Source organism: Phacochoerus africanus, chromosome 5 (assembly GCF_016906955.1).
Source record: "Phacochoerus africanus isolate WHEZ1 chromosome 5, ROS_Pafr_v1, whole genome shotgun sequence".
Lineage (NCBI taxonomy): Eukaryota > Metazoa > Chordata > Mammalia > Artiodactyla > Suidae > Phacochoerus > Phacochoerus africanus.
In genome coordinates, this window is record NC_062548.1 from 51,786,228 (window position 1) to 51,807,611 (window position 21,384).

The 21,384-nt window shown below is 47.4% G+C and overlaps 2 protein-coding genes across 2 annotated transcripts in view; both read right to left on the reverse strand.

The window, feature by feature from the left end:
• The window catches only part of GCC2 (GRIP and coiled-coil domain containing 2), a 41,204-nt gene extending 39,872 nt beyond the window's left edge, over window positions 1-1,332 (reverse strand). The window contains 3 exon segments of the mRNA XM_047781298.1: window positions 8-92; window positions 1,089-1,145; window positions 1,265-1,332. Coding sequence (XP_047637254.1) covers window positions 8-92; window positions 1,089-1,145; window positions 1,265-1,270 — 148 coding nt within the window. The 5' untranslated portion in view covers window positions 1,271-1,332.
• Window positions 1,333-7,760: 6,428 nt separating this feature from the next.
• On the reverse strand, window positions 7,761-19,098 carry LOC125127775 (sulfotransferase 1C4-like). The gene is made up of 7 exons (XM_047781299.1): window positions 18,578-19,098; window positions 14,842-14,967; window positions 14,021-14,118; window positions 13,611-13,737; window positions 13,331-13,425; window positions 9,997-10,177; window positions 7,761-8,860 (listed from the first exon to the last, which is right to left on the reverse strand). Exons 1-7 carry the CDS (start codon window positions 18,744-18,746, stop codon window positions 8,724-8,726), a joined length of 933 nt encoding a protein of 310 aa, XP_047637255.1. The 5' UTR covers window positions 18,747-19,098; the 3' UTR covers window positions 7,761-8,723.
• Between the last annotated feature and the right edge of the window lie 2,286 nt (window positions 19,099-21,384).

Sequence of the window (21,384 nt, forward strand, 5' to 3'; positions counted from 1 at the left end):
CCGATACCTGTACATCTTGATTTAGCTTTCTGTATTAGCATCATCTGCTTCTTGGCAAATTTGATAAGATCTTCCTTGGGCAATGTTTCCAGCTGAAAGACACAGGATGTTACCAATTTGTTATAATTCATGTTTCTACTATACCACAAAAAAGAAACATCAAGTCTGCCTAAAAATAAAAAAATATTCTACTGAATAAATCTTTATGTCAACTAAACACCACATTTTTTATAAGAATAACTGAATGCAAGTTTAATTCAATAATTACGAGTTAAGCAACTCCTATGAAATGTAAAAAACAGCACATAGCCTCTTCCATTACAGATATCCTTGCTCCAGCTTAAGATAGCTTGCAGGTTTCAATTTCCTTTATTGCAAAATTAGGGGAATGGGACTAATTCTACTTAAAGTTTCTTAGGTCTGTAAAATCATTTCGTCCTATGCAAGACTGAAAGAAGTCTTTGGCCTTCTGAAAATATGTAAGCATAAGTGCAGCAACAAGATGAATCACGTTGCATCTAGGCTTTAACTAAAAAAAAAAAAAAAAATCAGGGAAAATTACTTCACCCCTGCGGGCTCAGTTTTCTTATCTGTTAAGTTGGGAACACAACAGTATTTATCCCATGGTTGCCATGAAGCTTAAACGAAGTAAAATGTTAGGGCGAGTGTCTGGAACTTAAACTGAAGTATGGAGCAATAAAACTTAGCAATAAGTCACTATGATTGAACGTAAAACGCTGTACAGGCCATAAAAACGACCTAATTCAACTGTCTTTTCACATCACAGGAGGAGCCTGCAGAATGGAGCCCTCGACTCTTCCCACGTCACTGCTATGTCCACCCCCACAGACCCTCATTTATTAATTTATTAGACCATCTGGGTTTCATGTTTGCAAAGCTGCAGAATCTCCAGGTGCTAAACAGTTGCAGGAAGTAAACAAAAAGTCTGCTAGTCACACCAGGAAACTCAGAAACGGAAAAGGAGGAACGAAACGGTTATGTGTCAGTTAAGCTGAGACCCACCCCCGCCCGGGCCACGCAGTCCCCCCTCCCCTGAGCGTTTCCAGTTCACGACCCCCGCCAGTCACCTTGTATCTCCCGGTCCCAGGAGTGGCTGGTGAGGCCACCCCATCGTGAGCAGGATCCTGCAAAACAAAACGAAACCCCCGGCGCTCAGAGGATGTCTTGCAGAACAGGGCTGGCGGCGCGGGGGACGGCGGGGGTCCCTCAGCCCTGGACCCTCAGCCCGCTCCCCGCACGTTACCTCCATGGCAGCACGCAGCCGGCACTTCCGCCCGCCGCCGCCGCTGAGGGAGCCCGGCCGCGGGTCAAAGGTCGCGCTTCTCCGCCGGCCCCGCCCCCGCGTCTCCACAGCAGCGGCCCGGCCACGCAGGCGCTTCCGCTTCCGCCTCGGGAGGTGGCTCCCCGGGCGCGCCCCGCTCCGCCCCCACCGGGCCTGTTCTCGAGGGCGCGGGGCGGACCCATGGGCGGGTCCCTGCGCGAGACGCGGGCTGTGGGGGCTGCGCCCGGGCTCAGGCAGCAGCCCAAGTCTCGGTGTCCGCTCTTGTACCTCGCCTGTCCCCCTCACCTGTCCCTCACCGGTCCCTCATCTGTCCCCTCTCCTGTGCCTCATCTGTCCTCTCTCTTTGCCTCACCTGTTCCTCAGCCACACCCTCTCCTTCTCCTCACCTGTCCCTCTCTCCTGTTCCTCAGGTGTCCCCTCTCCTGCCTCCTTACCTGACCTTCTCCTGGGCCCTCTTGTGTCCCTCAGTTGTCCCTCACCTGTCCCCTCATCCGTCCCCTCATCCCCTGTCAGTTCCCCCAAACGTCCTTAACCCAGAACTGATGCTCCGGCTGTCCCTGTGGCTGCAGGTGGCTGAGGGGACAAGGGTGCTGCTCCTGGCAGGGATGGGTGACCACAGAGCAGGAGCACCATTTCCCATGTGGCCTGGACGCTGGTCCTCCCCCTGGACAGTGAGCAGCCCAGTCCCCCTAGGTAGACAGGCAGGTTTGGGACCTGCGTTGGCACTTCCCTTTAGTGGCAGTGACTTTGAACAAGACTGAAGAGTGTCAGCCATGCTGGCTTAGAGGAGGGAGGTGGCCGGAGGACAGGCCGAGCTGGGAGGTCACAGGACAAAGTTGTGATACGGGAGCCAGGACATTCCCTCTGTTCAGTGAGCCATGAGCCTGGCATTTGCTGTCACTTCTAACAGCCTTATGCGTGTCTGGGGAGGAAAAGTTTGCCAGCTTGTGCAAAACATCCCTCTATAATGAGCTGGCTTCAGAAAATGTCCATAAATTTGGACACTATGCAGGGTTTTAAAATGAGTGACCTTCAGGACTAGAAAATAATCAGATAGTTTTTTAGAAAAGTTATGTAATTCGTAAGAGCCGCCGAAGTTGTTAATGTTTATGTGGCAGCAAATACCATTAAGGATGAATGACTAAATGGATTGACAGGTGATATTGGTAAAACTCAAGAATTCGAGCAGCTTTTGGAGGAAAAGAGAACTTTCTGTTGCCTTTTCTCCATCAAGTCTATGCCTTGTACGTAGCCTGCACACTCCATGAATACTTGAGTCAATTAATTGATGTAGAGACCTATCAGCATAACAGAACCTAAGATCACCAACCAATTTTTTCCAGGTTTTGAGTAGACTTAGAATTGAAACTACAGGGATATTTGTTTTATCTATTAACATAAAGGGCTTTGTAGCATTTTCCCCTTTCTGTATGAGATGAAGGGGGCACGGCAAGAATAAGGGTAGTGGTCCCTCAATAAGGTAACAGCAGGCAAACCCCTTTTCCCAAAGATTTGGCCATTGTGTGCTGGATATCCAGATACTATTATTTTTTTCTAAGCAAACTTGGTATGCAAAGTTTACTCTTGGTATGCCATGTATCCTTATATGAGGATGAAAAAATCATGTGATGGTCTCAGAGATGTATTTATTAGATAATTATAAATTTAGATAATTATCTTGAATCCATGAATTCTATAGACATCTCAGAGCACCTCGTTCACAGCCCTTAAGGACTTGATTCTATTCACATGAGGTAAAACCACAGAGACCTTTGTCAAGCTAAAGGAACTTACAAGAAGTCACATGGAGTTCCTGTTGTGGCTCAGGGGTAGCCATGAGGATGCAGTTTGATCCCTTGCCTTGCTCCATGGGTTAAATGATCTGGTGTAGCTGTGAGCTGTGGTGTAGGTCGCAGATGCAGCTCAGATCCCACATTGCTGTGGCTGTGGATTCTGCAGCTCTGGTTTGACCCCTAGCCTGAGAACCTCCAAATGCTGCAGGTGCGGCCTTAAAAAGCAAGAAAAAAAAAAAAGAAAAAAAAATCGCAGTTACAGTCTCATTTCTTTAACAATTCCAAGTTGAGATTTAGGTCTGATCATTTCAGATTCTCTATTGTTATAGGATCGATTTTGGTTCAAAATAAGATGTGTTCAGATTGATTCATCCCTAAGGTGTCAGAAGAACAGTGGTCTCCTGAAACTCCTGTTATTTTTTTTTATTATTTTTTTTATTTTTATTTTTTGCTTGGCACACAGAAGTTCCAAGGCTAGGGGTCAAATCAGAGCTGTAGCCACTGGCCCACTCCACAGCCACAGCACTGCTAAATATGAGTTGCTACCTATGACACAGCTCACAGCCACAACGGACCCTCAACCCAATGAACAAGGCCAGGGATCAAACCCACGTCCTCATGGATACTAGTCAGATTCGTTTCCACTGAGCCATGACAGGAACTCCCTCCTGCTGCTTTTGAATATGGTGGTTTTTAGCCCCATCTGGAGACCAGGACATGGTCAGGGGAGTCACATGATCCAGGCCAGGGTCTGTTAGGTGAAGTTCAGACCCTCTCCACCTATTTCCAGATAAATGGCAAAGAAACTAGACACGAGTGATTCAAGCCCAAGGGAAGATTCCAGCCACCAGGTCATCAGGCAGATACGTAGCAGCTGTGCACTGGTCCCCTCCAAGCCCCTGTAGCCAGTAGAGGGGTGAGGAGGTCAGCCTGCATTTCCTGTCACTCAGAAGCTAAGCACACGCTGCAGCTGCTGGTTAATTGGTAGAGACTTCAGGTTGGGTGGGCACAGGAGAAGGAGGAGGCACTGCTGCTGTGGATCCTTCAGCCCACAGACATTTACAAAGCACCTGCCATGCACCAAGCAGCAAGGAGTACAGCTGTGATAAAGACAGAAGTCTCAGTGCTCAACTAGTGCTAGAGACAGGTTATGAGCACACAAACTTTTTTTCGTTTTGTCTTTTTAGGGCCGCACCCGTGGCATGTGGAGTTTCCCAGACTAGCAGTTCAATTGGAGCTGCAGCTGCTGGCCTACACCACAGCCACAGCAACACAGAATCCAAACCGTGTCTGTGACCTACACTGAAGTTCATGGCAACTCTGGATCCTTAAGGCACTGAGTGAGGCCAGGGATCAAACCCACATCCTCATGGATCCTACTTGGTTTCATTACCATTGAGCCACAATGGGAACTCTAAGCACATAAACTATTAATTTAACAGAGATAAAGAGTTACAGAGAAAATAAAACAATGCTACGGAACAGGGTCTGGTTTATTTTAATTTTATTTATTTTTAGTTTTTTTGTCTTTTTAGGGCTGCCCTTGCGGCATATGGAGGTTCCCAGGCTAGGGGTACAGTCGGAGCTGTAGCCACTGGCCTACACCACAGACACTGCAACACGGGACCTGAGCTGCATCTGCAACCTACACCACAGCTCATGGCAATGCTGGATCCTTAACCCACTGATTGAGGCCAGGGATCAGACGCTTGTCCTCATGGATACTAGTCGGGTTCATTAACCACTGAGCCATGACGGGAACTCCTATTTTATTTTAATTTTTAAAAATTTCATTTCTAACAAGAATTGTGTATGTGTAAGGTGTACCTGTTGATTTGATGTATACACGTAGCAAAACGATCACTGCAGTCACACTAGTTAACGCACCTCCTCCACAGACAGTTGCAGAGTTGGTGTGTGAAATCTACTTTCTTGGCCATTTCCAGTATTCATTACAATCTTATTAACTGTTGTCATCAGATCTCTAGACTTGCCCATCCTGCTAACTGTAGCTCCATACCCTTTGAACAATACCTCCGAGTTCCTCCACCTCCAGTCCCTGGGAACCACAGTTCTGCTCTCTGCCTCCACATATCTTATTTTTAAGTTTAGTTAATTAATTAACTTATTGGCCATGCCCATGGCACGTGGAAGTTCCTGGTCCAGGGGTTGAACCCAAGCCACAGCTGTAACCAGAGCCACAGCAGTGACATTGCCGGATTCATAACCCGTTGAGTCGCCTGGGAGCTCCAATTTATTTTTAAATTTATTTTTATCTTTTGTCTTTTCTAGGGCAGCACCCGTGGCATATGGAGGTTCCTAGGCTAGGGGTCTAATCAGAGCTGTAGCCACTGGCCTACACCACAGACACTGCAACACAGGATCTGAGCTGCATCTGCAACCTACACCACAGCTCACGGCAACGGCAACGCAAAATCCTTAACCCATTGAGCAAGGCCAGGGATCCAACCGGAAACCTCATGGCTCCTAGTCGGATTTGTTAACCACTGAGCCATGACAAGAACTCCTTATTTTAATTAATTAATTTTTATTATTTTATTTTATTTTTTGTCTTTTTGCCTTTTCTAGGGCTGCTCCCGTGGCATATGGAGGTTCCCAGGCTAGGGGTCCAATCGGAGCTGTGGCCAACCAGCCTCCACCATAGCCACAGCAACACGGGTTCCGAGCTGCATCTGTGACCTACGCCACAGCTCACGGCAAATCCGGATCATTAACCCACTGAGCAAGGCCAGGGATCGAACCTGCAACCTCATGGTTCCTAGTCAGATTTGTTAACCACTGCGCCACGATTGGAACACCAAGAACTCCTTATTTTTAAATTTAAAAAATTTTTAGGAGATCCCATTGTGGTGCAGCAGAAACGAATCTGACTAGTATCCATCAGGGGTACAGATTCAATCCCTGGCCTCACTCAGTGGGTTAAGGATCCCGTGTTGCCATGAGCTGTGGTGTAGGTCACAGATGTGGCTTGGTTCTGGCGTTTCTGGGGGTGTGGCATAGGCCTACAGCTATTGTTCCAAATAGATCCCTAGCCTGGGAACCTCCATATGCTGCAGGTGTGGCCCTAAAAAGCAAAAAAAAAAAAAAAAAAAAAAAAATTCATGGCCACTCCCATGGCACATGAAAGTTCCCCAGCCAGGGCCTGAACCTGAGCCGCAGCTGCCAACCTATGCTACAGCTGTGGCAATGCTGGATCCTTAAGCTACTGTGTCAGGACTGAGCCCACAACTCCACAAGCAACCTGAGCCTATACTGTTGGAATCTTAACCCACCTGCCATGGCTGGAACTCCTCCAATTTTTTTTTAATTAAAAAGAAATTTGTGAATGAATTTTATTATTTTCATTTAGTATTTCACTGTAATAGCCTAAACATTTAAAAATGTAATTATTTATTCTAAAGTTAATAGAGACTTATGTTAGCCCAACATTATGTACTTAAAAATAACCAGATTTTTTTCTTTTTTTAAATTGAAATATAGTTGACGTACAATATTATATGAGTTTCAGGTGCTCAACAGAGTGGTTTGACATTTACATACATTGAAGTTGGATTACCACAATAAGTCTAGTGACCATCTATTACCCTATAAATGTATTGCAATATTATTGACTATATTGCCTATGCTGTACATGACATTCTGTAGCTGTGAGCCCATTTCTGTTTTGTTCTGTTTTGGTTTTTATATTCCACATGTAACTGAACTGGTACAGCATTTGTCTTTCTCTGTCTAATTATTTCATGTAGTGTAATATCCTCTAGGTCCATCCTTGTTGCTGCAAATGGCATTATTTTGCTCTTTTTATGGCTGAGTAATATTCCATTGTGTACATATATCACATCTTCATCCATTCCTCTGTAGATGGACATTTAGGTTGTTTCCATGTCTTGGCTATTGTGAATAGTGCATGGATCTTTTTGAATTTTAATTAGTTTAAATAGCCACATGCAGCTAGTAGCTAACACAGCACAACCATAGGTGACAGCTGTTATGAGGACTGCTTAGAATATGCAAAGGTGGCTTTTTAGGTTTTTTTGTCTGATGTAGTATTTCAGTTACTTATTTTTGAGCATATTGTTTGCTGTGTGGTATACAGTGAAGTATCTAGCAATGTCTCTATCTTGGAGAAAAAATAAACAAATGAAAATTTAGATAATCACAAAAGAGACAATATAGACATATATGAGATACCATGATACACTTTAATCTTAAGTATAGAAAAATTATACTAAGCATTATAGCATAGAATTATACTAAGCATATAAGCATAGAAAAATTATATTAAAAATTGTTCTAAAGGACTTAGCAATAGCAGATGGTCTCTTCAGGCTGCAGGATTGGTGGGAAGGCAGGAGGCCAGGCCTGGGCTAGATGTTGAGCATGTGGTGTGTTGGGTAGGTAGGAAGAAAGGACAGGACTTGTCAAGAGGAGGCAGGGTGAGGAGTTCCCGCTGTGGCTCAGTCAGTTAAGAACCTGACTAGTATCCATGAGGATGCAGGTTCGACCCCTGGCCCACTCAGTAGGTTAAGGATCCGGTGTTGCTGTGAGCTGCAGCATAGGTGGCAGATGCAGCTTGGATTCTGCATTGTTGTGGCTGTGGTATAGGCCGGCAGCTGCAGCTTCAGCTCTGATTTGACCCCTAGCCTAGGAACTTCCATATGCCGTGGGTGCAGCCCTAAAAAGAGAGAGGAAAAAAAAATGGTAGGGTGAAAATAAAACTACGAGGCTGGGAACCTGCAAGATGTGCTTGGGACCAGTGAGTGGCTCCATGTGCCAGAGTCTGGAGGTGCCTGGTGGGATGAAATCCAGCTGGAAAGTAGATAGAATCGACCATGCTGTATGGCTGTCGCTGCCTTTGAATTGATGGCTAAAAAGCGTGGGATTTCTCTTCCAGGCAGTGAACATTCTGAATCATTGAAGGACCCTGAGCTAAAGAGAAATATAATGAGTCTTGTCTGGGGAAAATAACCTTGGGGGATGTCCGATGAATGGAGAATGAGTTAGGTAGTTTTTGGGCACCAGGGAAAGGCTTCTGAACCAGAAGGATGGCTGTAGAAATGAGACTTCCTGGAAGTAAAATGGACAGATATCACTGATGGATTAGAGTATGATTGCAGAGTCGCGGGAGGGAGCTGAGTCTTGATGTGACTCCAGGATGTATTGTAGCCTTGGCCGGGGCAAGGTGGGTGGCGGGGTGGGGGGCGGGGGGGGGGAAGAGGTAATGAGTCCAGTTAGGTCCAGAGGCTGTGATGAGAGATGGGGATGAAGCACACAGTTAGGAGCCTGGAGTGGTTCGAAAGTTCTATGGGGAAACAGAGTCACTCGGTAGTTACTTGGCTGCCAAGATATTGCTGGAAGAAATACTAATTATCTACACATTTTAGTTCTGCATTTTAAAAAAGCTTGAGCCAACCCTTACTCTGCAAACTTTAGTGTATTCTTATGTGAGGATGGAAGCATTTTTATGTTAATGAGCACATGATCTGTGGAAAGCTTAACTATGTGATTGTAAGGTCCCTCCCACCTGTCCTTGACCCCCGCTCCATCACAAGAAGCATGACTCTGACCCCACAAAGCCACTGTCCTGTGGTCTGAGGCATCAATGTTTACACCGGTTGAATCTGGCTCTTTTTCAGTTGGAAGTGGAAGGTCAGCGTGGTGTCGGCCATTCTCTTCCTGTAGTCTTCGTCAAACCGCTCATTCTGGGCCACAGTGAAGTGATTCTTCCAATCTCCCACGGTCCCTGAAATGGTCACAGGCAGGGGTGGGGGTGGGGGTGGGTTGCAGGTGTCAGTGCCACTGGGGGATTTGGGTTTTCTGTTCTCCTGCTCCTGTGTGAGGGCTTCTATGCCACCTTCCAGGAGGGGCAGAAGCCAGACAGACCATGTGCCCCTGGCCTGGCACTGTCCCCTTCTGAAGGAGGAGGGATCTCCAGTCTGGTTCGTGAGACAGAGGAGACACTGCCTTGTGAGCATCAGGTCTGAGGCCTCTTGTGTCTTTCCCTCCCGCCCTCCTGCTCCATCACAGCTTGGTCGGGGCTTGAGCCTGTGGCCTCCTCACTTCCAGAAGGGCACAAGGTGCAGTTTTGAGAAAGGAAGGAAGAACCCCCCAGTTCTCTCCCGCAGTCCCTTTTAGCTCCCCAGATTGCTTTCTTTCCACTGGGCTTACTAGCAGCTCCCATCCTGTGTAATTTTTTGTTGTTGTTGATTTGCTTATGGCTAGAACATAATTTCCACAAGGGCAGGAATTTTCGTGTATTTTATTCACTGCACTGAGCATTTGCTGCAACAGTGCCTGGCACAGAGTAGCCACTCAGTAACTATTTTTGTTTTTTTTTTAGGGCTGCACCCGCAGCATATGGAAGTTCACAGGCTAGACGTCAGATCGGAACTGTAGCTGTTAGCCAATGCCACAGCCACAGCAATGCCTGATTGCTGACCCACTGAGCAAGGCCAGGGATCGAACCCGCATCCTCATGGATACTAGTCGGATTCGTTTCCACTGCACCATGATGGGAACTCCTCGGTAAGTATTTTTGAATGAGAGATCTCTCTGATAGCTTAACGCCCTCTGATTCTTTGCCCCATCTGACTTAATTCTATGTATTTTCACCTTACGGGCCAGAACTCCAGAGGGCATATGAGAATAAAGAGTAGGGCTTAGTGGCCAAGACCAACTGTCCAGTCTTAGCCTTACTGTCCAGTCGTGGCTAAACATTGATTTCATTTCACCTGTGGTTCTTTCATTTCACCTGTGCATCTTTCCCTGGAATCATTTATTATAGATCTTATTTTTCTTATCTATAGAAAAGAAATTCCCCACATACTCTGAAATATTGTATGATCCTTTCAAGATTATGGCTAAAAGAAACATAAAAACCTTTTCTCATGAATGGAGAAATAGAGTGGTTCATGAATGTAGCCGGAACTGACGAGTAGTTTGCCATTGGGTTCTGCTTCATGACGTCAAATGAAGTGTGATGGATGATTTTATCCAGAATTTCATCATCTAGACTCTTTCCAACAAATTCTGCCAGCTTCTGGATTTCACGCTTTGGGTTCTGTGACCAGGGTCAAAAGAAAAGACTTGATATAAGATAATTTATATCAATAAACAATAGTTTATTTTATTTATGTATTTTTTTTTATGGTTGCGCCTGTGGCATAGGGAAGAATCCGAGCTGTAGCTGTGACCTGTGCTACAGCTGCAGCACCACCAGGCCCTTACCCCACTGAGCCACAAGGGAACTCCTCAAAGTGCTTAATTTAATTGCCGCACAGACTGAGAATCAGTAACAGTACTGAGAACTGTGAGCTTTGACTGACCACAGTCAGGGGAACATCCAGAACATGAGTATAGAAACATTTAAAAGGGATTTGGGGACTCTGAGGCTAGACTGCCTATTTAAGCAAAGTTTATTCCGGGCATTCCTAACACATTAGGATCTGCCCCAACCAAAGAGCACTTCCTCTGACATGGATGTGGGCAAACGTGCCCTACGTGGACTTCCCCTGGTCGGAGCTTAATAGCACCTGTTATCACGCCCCTTGTTTGTCACATCCAGTCATAAAAGAGCAAACCCTTCCTTATAATGTACAACGTCCTGCCGTGCTGTTCCTTAACTGAGTAGCTGTATCTAGAATTCTATGACGAGACAACTCTAAGAGCTGCAGTAGTGCCTAGGTGGGGCCAGAGTCTCCTTCTGTCCTGTTGTGTACTTTTTTGGTACCCTCTGTTGTGTCTTCACATTTCTGTACCAAGTAAACACAAGGGAGAGAATTTCTGTACCAAGTAAACACTGAGAGCTGTGTGGATGGTCCTGCTAGCCCTTTAATCATAGTCTGAGAATCCTAGACATGGAACAACCTAGCTGTTTAAAAACACCCAGATCAGAGGGCAAAGGGGGTGATGGGGGTCGAAATGTCCAGACTTGCAATTGTGTGATAAATAAACCCTGGCATGTCGTAGACAATGTGGCGACTATAATTAAAAACACTGTACTGTGTATTTGAAAATCGCTGAGAGAGTTGATCTTAAAAGTTCTTATCACAAGAAAAGGAGTTGCCACTGTGGCTCAGCGGAAACGAATCAGATTGGCATCCATGAGGACGCAGGTTTGATCCCTGGCCTTGCTCAATGGGTCAGGGATCTGGTGTTTCTGTGGCTGTGGGGTAGGCTGGCAGCTACAGCTCTGATTTGACGTCTAGCCTGGGAACCTCCATATGCCATGGGTGCAGCCCTAAAAAAAGAAAAAGAAAAAAAGTGTTTTGTAACTGTGTGTGGTGATGGATGTGAACTAGCTGATCATGGTGATCATTTCTCAGTGTAAAATATCAAACCACCTGAAACAGATAATGTTACATGCTGACTGTATCTCATGAAAAACGTAGAAAAATGATTCTGTGTTGCTCACTCTTTTGCTATTTTGTGGGCACTAGATAAAGCCTAGTGGATACTAGTTGGATTCCTTAGCCACTAAGCCACAATGGGAACTCCTGAGAAGGGCCTTTAGAGAACCAGGCTTTCAATAGTAAATTCAAGGACAGAGATTGAAATTCTGTCTAGATCCCTGGATTCAGTGGAGTTAGGGAATGTACTCAGTAGTAGGTTTACTGTACCTTTTACAGTAAATTCTGTGACACCATCTCATTTAGTCCTTGTAACAGATTTTGGAGTGTATCTTGCTGTTTCCTTTTTGCATTTAAGGAAACTAAGTCTAAGGTATTGTGTCTTCACCAAGAATAATTGCCGTCGGGCAGTAAGCCAGAACGTGGATTCAAGAATGTTTTTTCTGGAGTTCCCATCATGGTTCAGTGGTTAAGGAATCCAACTAGTATCCACGAGGATGCAGGTTCAATCCCTGGCTCCCATCAGTGGGTTAAGGGTACGGCATTGCCATTAGCTATGGTGTAGGTCGCAAACACGGCTCTGATCTGCCATTGCTGTGGCTGTGGCTGTGGCTGTGGCACAGGCTGGCAGCTATAGCTCCAATTTGACCCTTGGCCTGGGAACCTCCGTATGCCGAGCGTTCAGTCCTGAAAGAAGACAGAAAAAAAAAAAAAGGTTTTTTTTGTTAAATGGCTACACCCACTGCATATGGATGTTCCTGGGCCAGGGATTGAATCCAAGCCACAGCTGCAACCTACTCTCAGTTATAGCAACACTGAATCCTGTAACCCACCTCGCCAGGCTGGGGTTTGAACCCATACCTCTGCAGCCACCCAAACTGCTGTAGTTGGATTCTTAACCCACTGCACCACATCAGGAACTCCGGATTCAAGAATTTTAATTCTAGGAATTCCGTGGTGACTCAATGGGTTCAGTATCTGGCATTGTCACTGCTCTGGGGAACTTCTGCATGCTGCAGACATGGCCAAAATAAAGATACAGAGTCAAATAAAAATTAACCTAAATCAGTTGAAAGAAGATTTAAAAAAAAAAGAATTTTGATTCTAAATCATTAGCATTTTCCAGTGCACCATAATTTCTTAAACTGTTTCTTAAAACTATGATGTTCCTGGACTTCCTGATGTGGTGCAGTGGAAATGAACCTGACTGGTATCCATGAGGATGTGGGTTCGATCCCTGGCCTCACTCAGTGGGTTAAGGATCCAGTGTTGCCATGAGTTGTGGTGTAGGTCACAGATGCGGCTTGGATCTGGTGTTGCTGTGGCTCTGGCATAGGCTGGCAGCTGCAGCTCTGATTCGGCCCCTGGCTTGGGAACTTCCATGTGCCATGGGTGCGGACCTAAAAAGGAAAAACCAAAAAAAAGTTGGCAGCCAGACCTAGCTGAGGTATAGGAATTTGATAATATTAATATAGGTATAGAAAAAGAGATAAACCAAAAAAACCTATGAGGTTCCTCAGGTATCAATGAGAAAACCAAAAATGTGCTAGAATTTTTTTTTACCTTCTGAACAGAGTTAGAAAATATACACGCAAGGGGGAAAAAAAAAGGCATCACTCATTTTTGCCACCCCCTGCCTATAAGGAAATGGTGGCCGGTACCCCCCCAAGCACCAGGAAGCTGCAGGTGAGAGTGTGTGACACAGATGCTCAGGACACCCCAGGTGCGCTCTGATGCAGCGAAGGCTGCAGCCAGTGAAATGCAGCATCTCCTGGGCCCCCTTTCTCTTGGTGAGTCCCTGATGGGGTCATGGCTTAGATGTTTTAAGTCATGTGGGAGCACGTTCGGCGGCCGCATGCCCTCACCTCCTTCATGTCCTCATAGAAGAGGTAGAGGATGCGGTGCTGGTCCTTGGCGTCCCACCAGCCCCTCACGTGGTCGTACCAGGAGCCCCAGCACACTGCAGGAGGGATGAGAAACAGGGGATGCAGAGTCACCCGTGGGAGGGTCCTGAAGAGGCAAGGTCACCCCGGGGCTCCCGCACGGTAAAAAGGCGGAGCCTCTGCTGTGGGGAGAAGTGATGTGACGCCTTCGTTTTGGAGGGTTTTCAGATTCCAAGAAAGGAAGGAAGAAGAGCCCTCTCACCTTTCCCAGCCAGAAAACTCTCAAAATACTCTTCCCAGGTTCCTGGAGCAGGAAGAGCCTTATTCATCCGATGGAAATGGTAATAAGACACCATGTTGTCCTTGGGGTTTCTTGCCACGTAGATTATCTGGGAAGGTGGGGGGAGGGGAGAAGCAAACCCAGGATTAGCCCTGTGGACAGCTTTGTTGGGGAGGTGTACTCCATACACATGGATTTTATTTCTGATGCTGTGTTTCTGTGATTGGGCTTTGGGGTGATACAGAGATTCATATCCATTTGCATGTCGACTATGTGACAAGGTGGGTTCTTTTTTTATTTAACAAGTGGAGTGTTTTAAGAGGAAACTGGCTGAGTGTGACCACTCTGAGGTCATCCTGAGGGGTCCACCCTGACACCCCTGGGCTCTTTACCTTACAGTTTTTCTCCAGGAAGGATGGGGGGAGCAAGCCTATGGGGAGGTGCGTCTTCAGGGTCCGTGGGGAGGGCATTGCTTCTGCTTGTTCCAAGCCTGCAAAGTTTATTTTAATCACTTGCCAAGATTTTTCTCTATTTGCTTCAGAATCTTGCTACATTGTTATTAGTGCATTAGGAATAGTTCCAGGCCACCTGCAACTATCCTTAGCTCTCATCTGAGGGAACATTTCTGGCCTATGAATGTGTTTTTTGGCTAGAGCAATTTTTAACCTTAACAATAAGCCTAATAAATAAGAACCTAAAAGATTCAAACCCTTCCAGCATCAGATTATTTTACGTAGGCTCATCCTTGTGGAGAGAAATTAGTTTCTAATTGGAGAATCAGAAATTTAACTTTTATACAACAGTAGCCTGATTGGAAAACGTCTGGGCGTTCCCATCGTGGCTCAGTGGTAACAAACCCGACCGGGATCCATGAGGACGCTGGTTTGATCTTTGGCTCCGCTTAGTGGGTAAAGGATCTGGCATTGCCGTGAGCTGTGGTGTAGGTCACAGATGCGGCTTGGATCTGGCATTGCTATGGCTGTGGTGTAGGCTGGCAGCTGTAGCTCTGATTTGACCCCTAGCCTGGGAACTTCCATATGCTGCGGTGGGGCCCCGAAAAAGAAAAGCAAAAAAAAAAAGAAAGAAAGAAAATGTCCAGAGTACAGCAATGGCAGATGGTGCAAAGACAAAGTCAGGAAGACCTCTGAACACCCCCATTCTGAGAGGGCTGTTGGCTGCTTGTGTGTGCTTCGGGCTGTGGTCAGGTACTCACCAGATTCCAGGAATGGGATTTTCCACTCGATGAAGGGAAATCGATCATGGATGGGTGCTCGATGGCATCTGTCAGCATCACCCTCACTTTGTATAAAGTCCACGATCTCCTGCACCCAGGTTGTTCCTTATTCCACAGGAAAGAGGAGGAGGGAAGAGGCTTATAAGGGAATTCAGAAAACATCCTTTTTTATTTACATCATGTGTGATCATCAAATAGCTTTTTTGAACAAAGACTCCGATTTGGGGGTTCCTGTAGTGGCTCAGCAGTAATGAACCCAACTAGTATCCATGAGGATGCAGGTTCGATCCCTGGCCTTGCTCAGGGGGTTAGAGTCATAAATATACAGTTCTTTTTTTTCTTTTTTTTTTTTTTGGCTGCCACTGTGGCATGCAGAAATTCCTGGGCCAGGGATTGAACCCGTGCCACAGCAGTGACAACATCTAATCTTTAACCACTAGGCCACCAGGGAACTCCCTAAATTCGTTTTTCTTTCTGTCCCAACCATTCATTATGATTGTCATGCTGTAGAGTTAGCTGCCTTGCTCTTAGGCAGAACGGGGGAGTTCCCACTGAGGTACAGTGGGTTAAGACTCTGACTGCAAGGGCTCAGGTCGCTAGGGAGGTGCGTGTTTGGTTTAAGCCCAGCACAGTGGGTTAAAGGATCTGGTATAGGTCACAGCTGCGGCTCAGATTCATGCCTGGCGGGGGAAAGTCCCTATGCCAAGGGTGTGGCCATTAAAAAAAAAGAAAGAAAGAAAAGAAAAAGAAAGGCAGAATGATCGTCTTTGTCGTCAGACTACTGATGTGGAGAGTAATCCTGTGTAGTTCAGACTTCTTCCCAAGTACTGGGCGTGGCGTTGCTACACAGGAGGCTCTCGTGACTCGTTGGCCGAATGAACAAACGGATGATTAGGGCTTAGTCTTCATTTTCACACTTTCCTCGATTTTCCCTGAAAGGCTGAAAGGTGCAGTGGTGGGCTCCCTTGCTTCTGAGGTTCTGAAGGCGCTGAGGTTTGATTTCCATCTGAGGTTTGGAGGGCGGGATGTGGAGGCTGGGAAAGCAGCCCCAACCCGGTAGACAAGGTGCAGAGGCCGCTCTGCGTTCTGCCGCTGCAGCCTCAACCCAGAAGCTGCGCGCGCCCCACCCCGCCGCCACCACCAGGGGGCGCCTTGGTGCCCAGCTCGGCCCGCACCTGCCCTGAGGCCCTGGGAAAAGACCGGACGGGCCAGACCTCAGAGCAAGACCGCGTTGGGCAGTTCTGGGGCAGCCCTGAGTCCTGGGTGGGGCTGAGCTTCCCAGCGGATTTCCTTGCTAGAGCCTTTCTCGTGCTTGCTGGCCAGCACTTGGACGCCCACGGGGGCTGTGGGTTAGAACAGGGGAAGCAATGGCATTTTGTCCTCCGAGGTGATCTCTGTAATTTTCTGGCATCAGTTCTTTTGTTGCAGGACAAAGCACCAGTATTTCTTTTCTTTTCTTGGCCTTTTTTGTCTTTTTAGGGCCACACTCACAACATATGGAGGTTCCCAGGCTAGGGGTCTAATTGGAACTGTTGCTGGTGGCCTGCTCCAGAGACATAGCAACACAAGATCCAAGCCAGGTCTGTGATCTACACCACAGCTCAGGGCAACACTGGATCCTTAACCCACTGAGTGAGGTCAGGGATTGAACCCTCAACCTCATAGTTCCTAGTTGGATTCGTTTCCGCTGTGCCAGGATGGGAACTCTGCGTCAGTATTTCTTTAGCTTTGGACTCAAAGGCAGTTTGAGCTGGTTGTACTAGTCTTGTGTGTTTACTCTGATTTTACCACTTGGGGGCTAACTAGGGGCTGGTTCCCAGGTGAGTGGGTGGATTCTCAGCTCACACTCAAGAGGTCATTGACTTTATAGCATTTTTGTCCCCGCTTAGTCACTTACTATTCAGGAATTACTACTGAATTACTGTTTAGCATTTACTGTTATGCCACAAACCGTATCCATCATCTGTGCTTGTTTCTTCTTCCCTCTAATCAGTGTAGCCTTTATTACTATTATTATTTTGCTTTTTGGGGCCGCACCAGTAGCATATGGAAGTTCCCAGGCTAGGAGCTGAATTGGAGCTACAGCTGCCGGCCTATACCACAGCCACAGCAACAGGGGATCTGAGTTGCATCTGTGACCTACACCACAGCTCATAGCAATTCTGGATCTTTAACCCACTGAGCGAGGCCAGGGATCGAACCTGCGTCCTCATGGATCCTAGTCGGGTTCGTTAACCACTGAGCCATGACAGGAACTCCTACTAATACTTAAACACTGTCCTGCAGTGATGATAATGAAGTAGAGTTGTGGGTGAAATTAAGGTAGTGAGATATGCTCCCCATCAGTGGTTACTTGCAGAAATTCATATTAGAAAAGTTTAATCCTGAACAGGGTCATGATAAGATCAGAAAATCAGGGCTGGGAGTTCCCATCATGGCTCAGTGGTAATGAACGAGACTAGCGTCCATGAGGATGCTGGTTTGATCCCTGGCCTTGTTCAGTGGGTTAATGATGCAGCGTTACCATGAGCTGTGGTGCAGGTTGCAGACAAGGCTTGGATCCCATGTTGCTGTGGCTATGATGAAGGCCAGTAGTTGCAGCTCCGACTGGACCCCTGGGAACTTCCATATGTCGTGGGTGTGGCCCTAAAAAGAAAAAAAAAAAGAAAGAAAGAAAGAAAGAAGATCAGGGCTGACATGAAACTGATGGAAGGGTGAGTGGAGAGCCCCTCTGTGTGCAGAGTCTTTATTGAAGTGTATGCACTGGAGCAGGGGTAGGGGGTGGGGGGTGAGTTGAATACCGCATTTTCTCTCTGTATGTAGGTACATGCAAGTAGCTGCAGAACCACCTCTCCCAGCTCAGGCCCCAGTGTTTACGACGCTGTGGCTGGGCTCAGTTTGTCTTGTTTCTGCACTAACTTCATTAAGCTGATTATTGGAATAAGAAAGCAGGTTCACAACATACCACCAGGGAGGGTGGAAATTAAGAGCAGTTCTGGAGAGTTTCTGTTGTGACGCAGTAGAAACGCTACCAACTAGTATCCATGAGGATGTGGGTTTGATCCCTGGCCTCAATCAGTGGGTCAAGGATCTGGCGTTGCCGGGAGCTGTGGTGTAGGTTGCAGACACGGCTCGGATCCCGTGTGGCTCTGGCATAGGCCGGCAGCTGTAGCTCCTATTCGACCCCTAGCCAGGGAATCTCCATATGTTCTGGGACCCGGAGCTGGGAAGCCTGGGAGCTGAGCAATGCAGATCCCAAGCCGCCCACCCTCTCCCCACATCAGCTCCCCCCGCCCGCCCCCCGACCCCCCGCCTGTCCAGCTCACACACAGCAGCTCTTTACAAGATCTGCTATAAGGGCCCTTCGCTGGGAACAAGTAAATCAACAAGTCTGGCCAGTTTATTTTCAGCTGTTTGACTTACTGCCTTCAAGGGAACTTAAAAAACAACAACTAAAAATCAACCAACCAAACAAAAAAACCCACATGCATCAGAGGAAGAATTAAATTCTTAAGAGGGATAGGTCGTTTTAATATTTTTAGTGTGGTTTCAGTTTCCATTCGTGATTTGTCTTGGCTCTGTCACTCTGCCCAGTAAACTGCTTTCCACTCGGATCCAGGTCAGTTCCTTTTTTTTTTTTTTTTTTGTTATTGATGCATCTTCCCCCCGCAGCCTTCCTAACTGTCCTCTTGGTCACCCCCATCCCCGTGCCTACCTGCTTTCGGATAGGTAGCGATGAGCAGATCGTCAGGACGGGCTTGGAAGTTCCAGATCTGCTCCCAGGTGTCACAGGTGGGCGTGGGCTGCAGAATCCCCTCCACGTAGTCCACAGCCAAGCGCTCACCTTCGTCGTGTTCCAGACCCTCCATCTTGCTCAAGGCCATCAGGGTCAGATCCTAGATGTCTGCCCCGGTAAAGTATTGCTCTCAGGTGGCACAAAGCTGTGTTGTTGGTGGCCTGGAGACAGGGCAGAACTCAGAGCCCTGGCCCTGCCTTGGACCGGCCATAGAGGGCAGAGCGGCCGTTCTAGGGAGCCAGCAACTCTCTTCGGGGCTTTGCACACAGTGCTTTCCTAGCCTGTTCCCGGTGGGCTGTGATGCAGCTGTTCCTGGCTGCCATCTAGCGGCCCGTGCACAGTCAGCCCTGCTCTGCTGTGCCACCTCATTTGTGGTTCACCTCTGTGTGCACAAAACAATCCACAGCTTTCCGTTAATTGTTTCTTCTGGGGATTTTAAGCTAATTGAGAAATTGCAGGGAGCCTGCCTGTGGAATTGCAGGTCACATCATTGCAGAATGATTTCCCTGACAGGCTGCAGGGAGATTGCTGTGGCTGCTGGCAATGAGGGGCCTAGATAGAAGCTCCCAGCACAAAGGTCAGCATTGTTATTGTTAAGAGTGAAATAAACAAGGCTCTATTAGGGAAGTTTCCCTTCCTGTTGTGGGCTCTTCCTCATAAACATCAAGTGGAGCCTTCCAGCTAATAAAACGTGGGTCACGTTTGAAGCGAAGTGGATGCAAAAGCTTGTTCTTTTTGGACCTCACCTCCCAGCCTCACGCCAGAGTCCCCTGGAAGCCCCTTGTTTTGCTGAAAGCCTTGGTGAGAGTTCTCGCTATGGCTCAGTGGGTTAGGAACACGACTTGTGCCCATGAGGATGTGGGTCCGATCCCCGACCTTGCTCAGTGGGTTAAGGATCTGGCGTTGCCCTGGGCTGTGGTGTAGGTCTTAGATGTGGCTCGGATCTGGAGTGGCTGTGGCTGTGGCTGTGGCCGGCGGCTTCAGCTCTGAACGCACCCCTAGCCTGAGAATATCCATATGCCTCAGGAGTGTCCCTAAAAATTAAAAAAAAATTTTTTTTTAAAGCCCTTGGATTTATTTATCCTGCTTGCTCCTTCCCTCGGAACCATTCCTGGCTCTTGTTGGAGTTTTTTTTTCCCTCTTGTTTCAATCACAACCCTTCTCTGCTGACTGCCTTGGAAACAAGACTGACCCACCCAGTTTCTGTTTCTCCATCTGATATAATCAAGAATGTTGCTGGGCTTTGTCTCTGGTTCCCGAAGCTGAGTTTTAAAAACCCTTGAAGTTCCTGAGAAATTGGGGGGTCTTTGGCTGTTCATAGTGAGTCCCTTTAGCCCACACCTGAGTTTACGCTAACGAGGTGACACCTGCTGGGCACTTAGTTTCCAAGGAGGGGCTGCAATTCCAGCAAGATAAAGCACATGACCCTTTTATCCAGCTCAGAGTTGGGGGCTGGTCCTTTCATCCTCACAGGGTCAGGGGCTGGTTCTTTCATCAGCACAAGGTCGGGGGCTGGTCCTTTCATCCTCACAGGGTCAGAGGCCCTTTCAGTCCCACCCCTGCCTCCAGAGAGGGGAGGGTTGGGGACTGGGCTCAGCCGTGTAGCCAGTGCTAAGGAACCCCCTTGGCACCAAGGCTTAGGGCCTCTTCTTGGCTGGTGAACATGGTGATGTGCCCAGAAGCTGCTCTGCGCAGGATCTATGGGGACAGGGCACAGAAGCCTTGTCCCCTCTCCTCCAAGACCTTGTCCTCGTCACCTCTTTCATTTGGCTGCCCTGATCTATATTCTTATGATGAAACTGTAATTGTAGGTGTGGTGTTTTCAGTGAGTTCTGGGCGTCACTATTGACCCTCAGGGGGTCATGGACCGCCCCCCCCCCCAACACACACACACTTAGAGCTGTTGGTCAGAAGCACAAATCATCCCCAGGACTTGTGGCTGCATCTGAAGGGGGGAGTCTTTTGAAAGGCTCTGCTCTTGACCTGTGGGGTCCGTGCCAACCCTGTCATGTCAGAATTAAACTGAATTGATCAGACATCAGCTGATGTGATTTTGGGACAGCTCTCCCTCCACGCTGTTCCTGTTGTCAGGAGAACTGCTTCTCACTTAACTCCCTTTCCACCCAGACCGTCACAGCACCCCAACCTGGGGATGGAGGGCTGCCAGACAGGGATAAAATGCCCCAGAGAGAACTGGCTGGGCTTCGAATGGTGCCCGGGAAAGCTGAAGGTTTCAAATAACTTGAAAAATCATCCTAACTACACAGATGCTCCTAGTCTCCTTTAATATTTTTACTCAGTCAGATATTCTTGAACGTTCAGGAAAATTAAAGTATTGTACTTCGTTATTATAAAAATAATCTGGTGCTAAGCCAACATCTAGCAAGGCTTGCTTTGGAATTCTACATATCTGGGGTTGGCTCGAAACTGTCTCAAGAGCTGTGTACATTTTCTAGTTATTTAATCCCTTCAGAGCCCTTTTAGCCTCACAGGATTAAAGTAAAAATTGGGGAGTGTGAGGTGTTTTGCAGACTCGAGGTACAGTGAACGCCCTCTCCTCCCCTGGTTCTTCCCTGACCCTCCTGTTTTCTCTGCGTGGAGAGGAGACCCGCTGCCCTCTCTGGGTGTCCCAGCTACAGACCAGGAGTGAGTTCAGACTTCAGATATGATCCAGCTGAAAAAATGACAACCGGGGAGTTCCCGTCGTGGCGCAGCTGAAATTAATT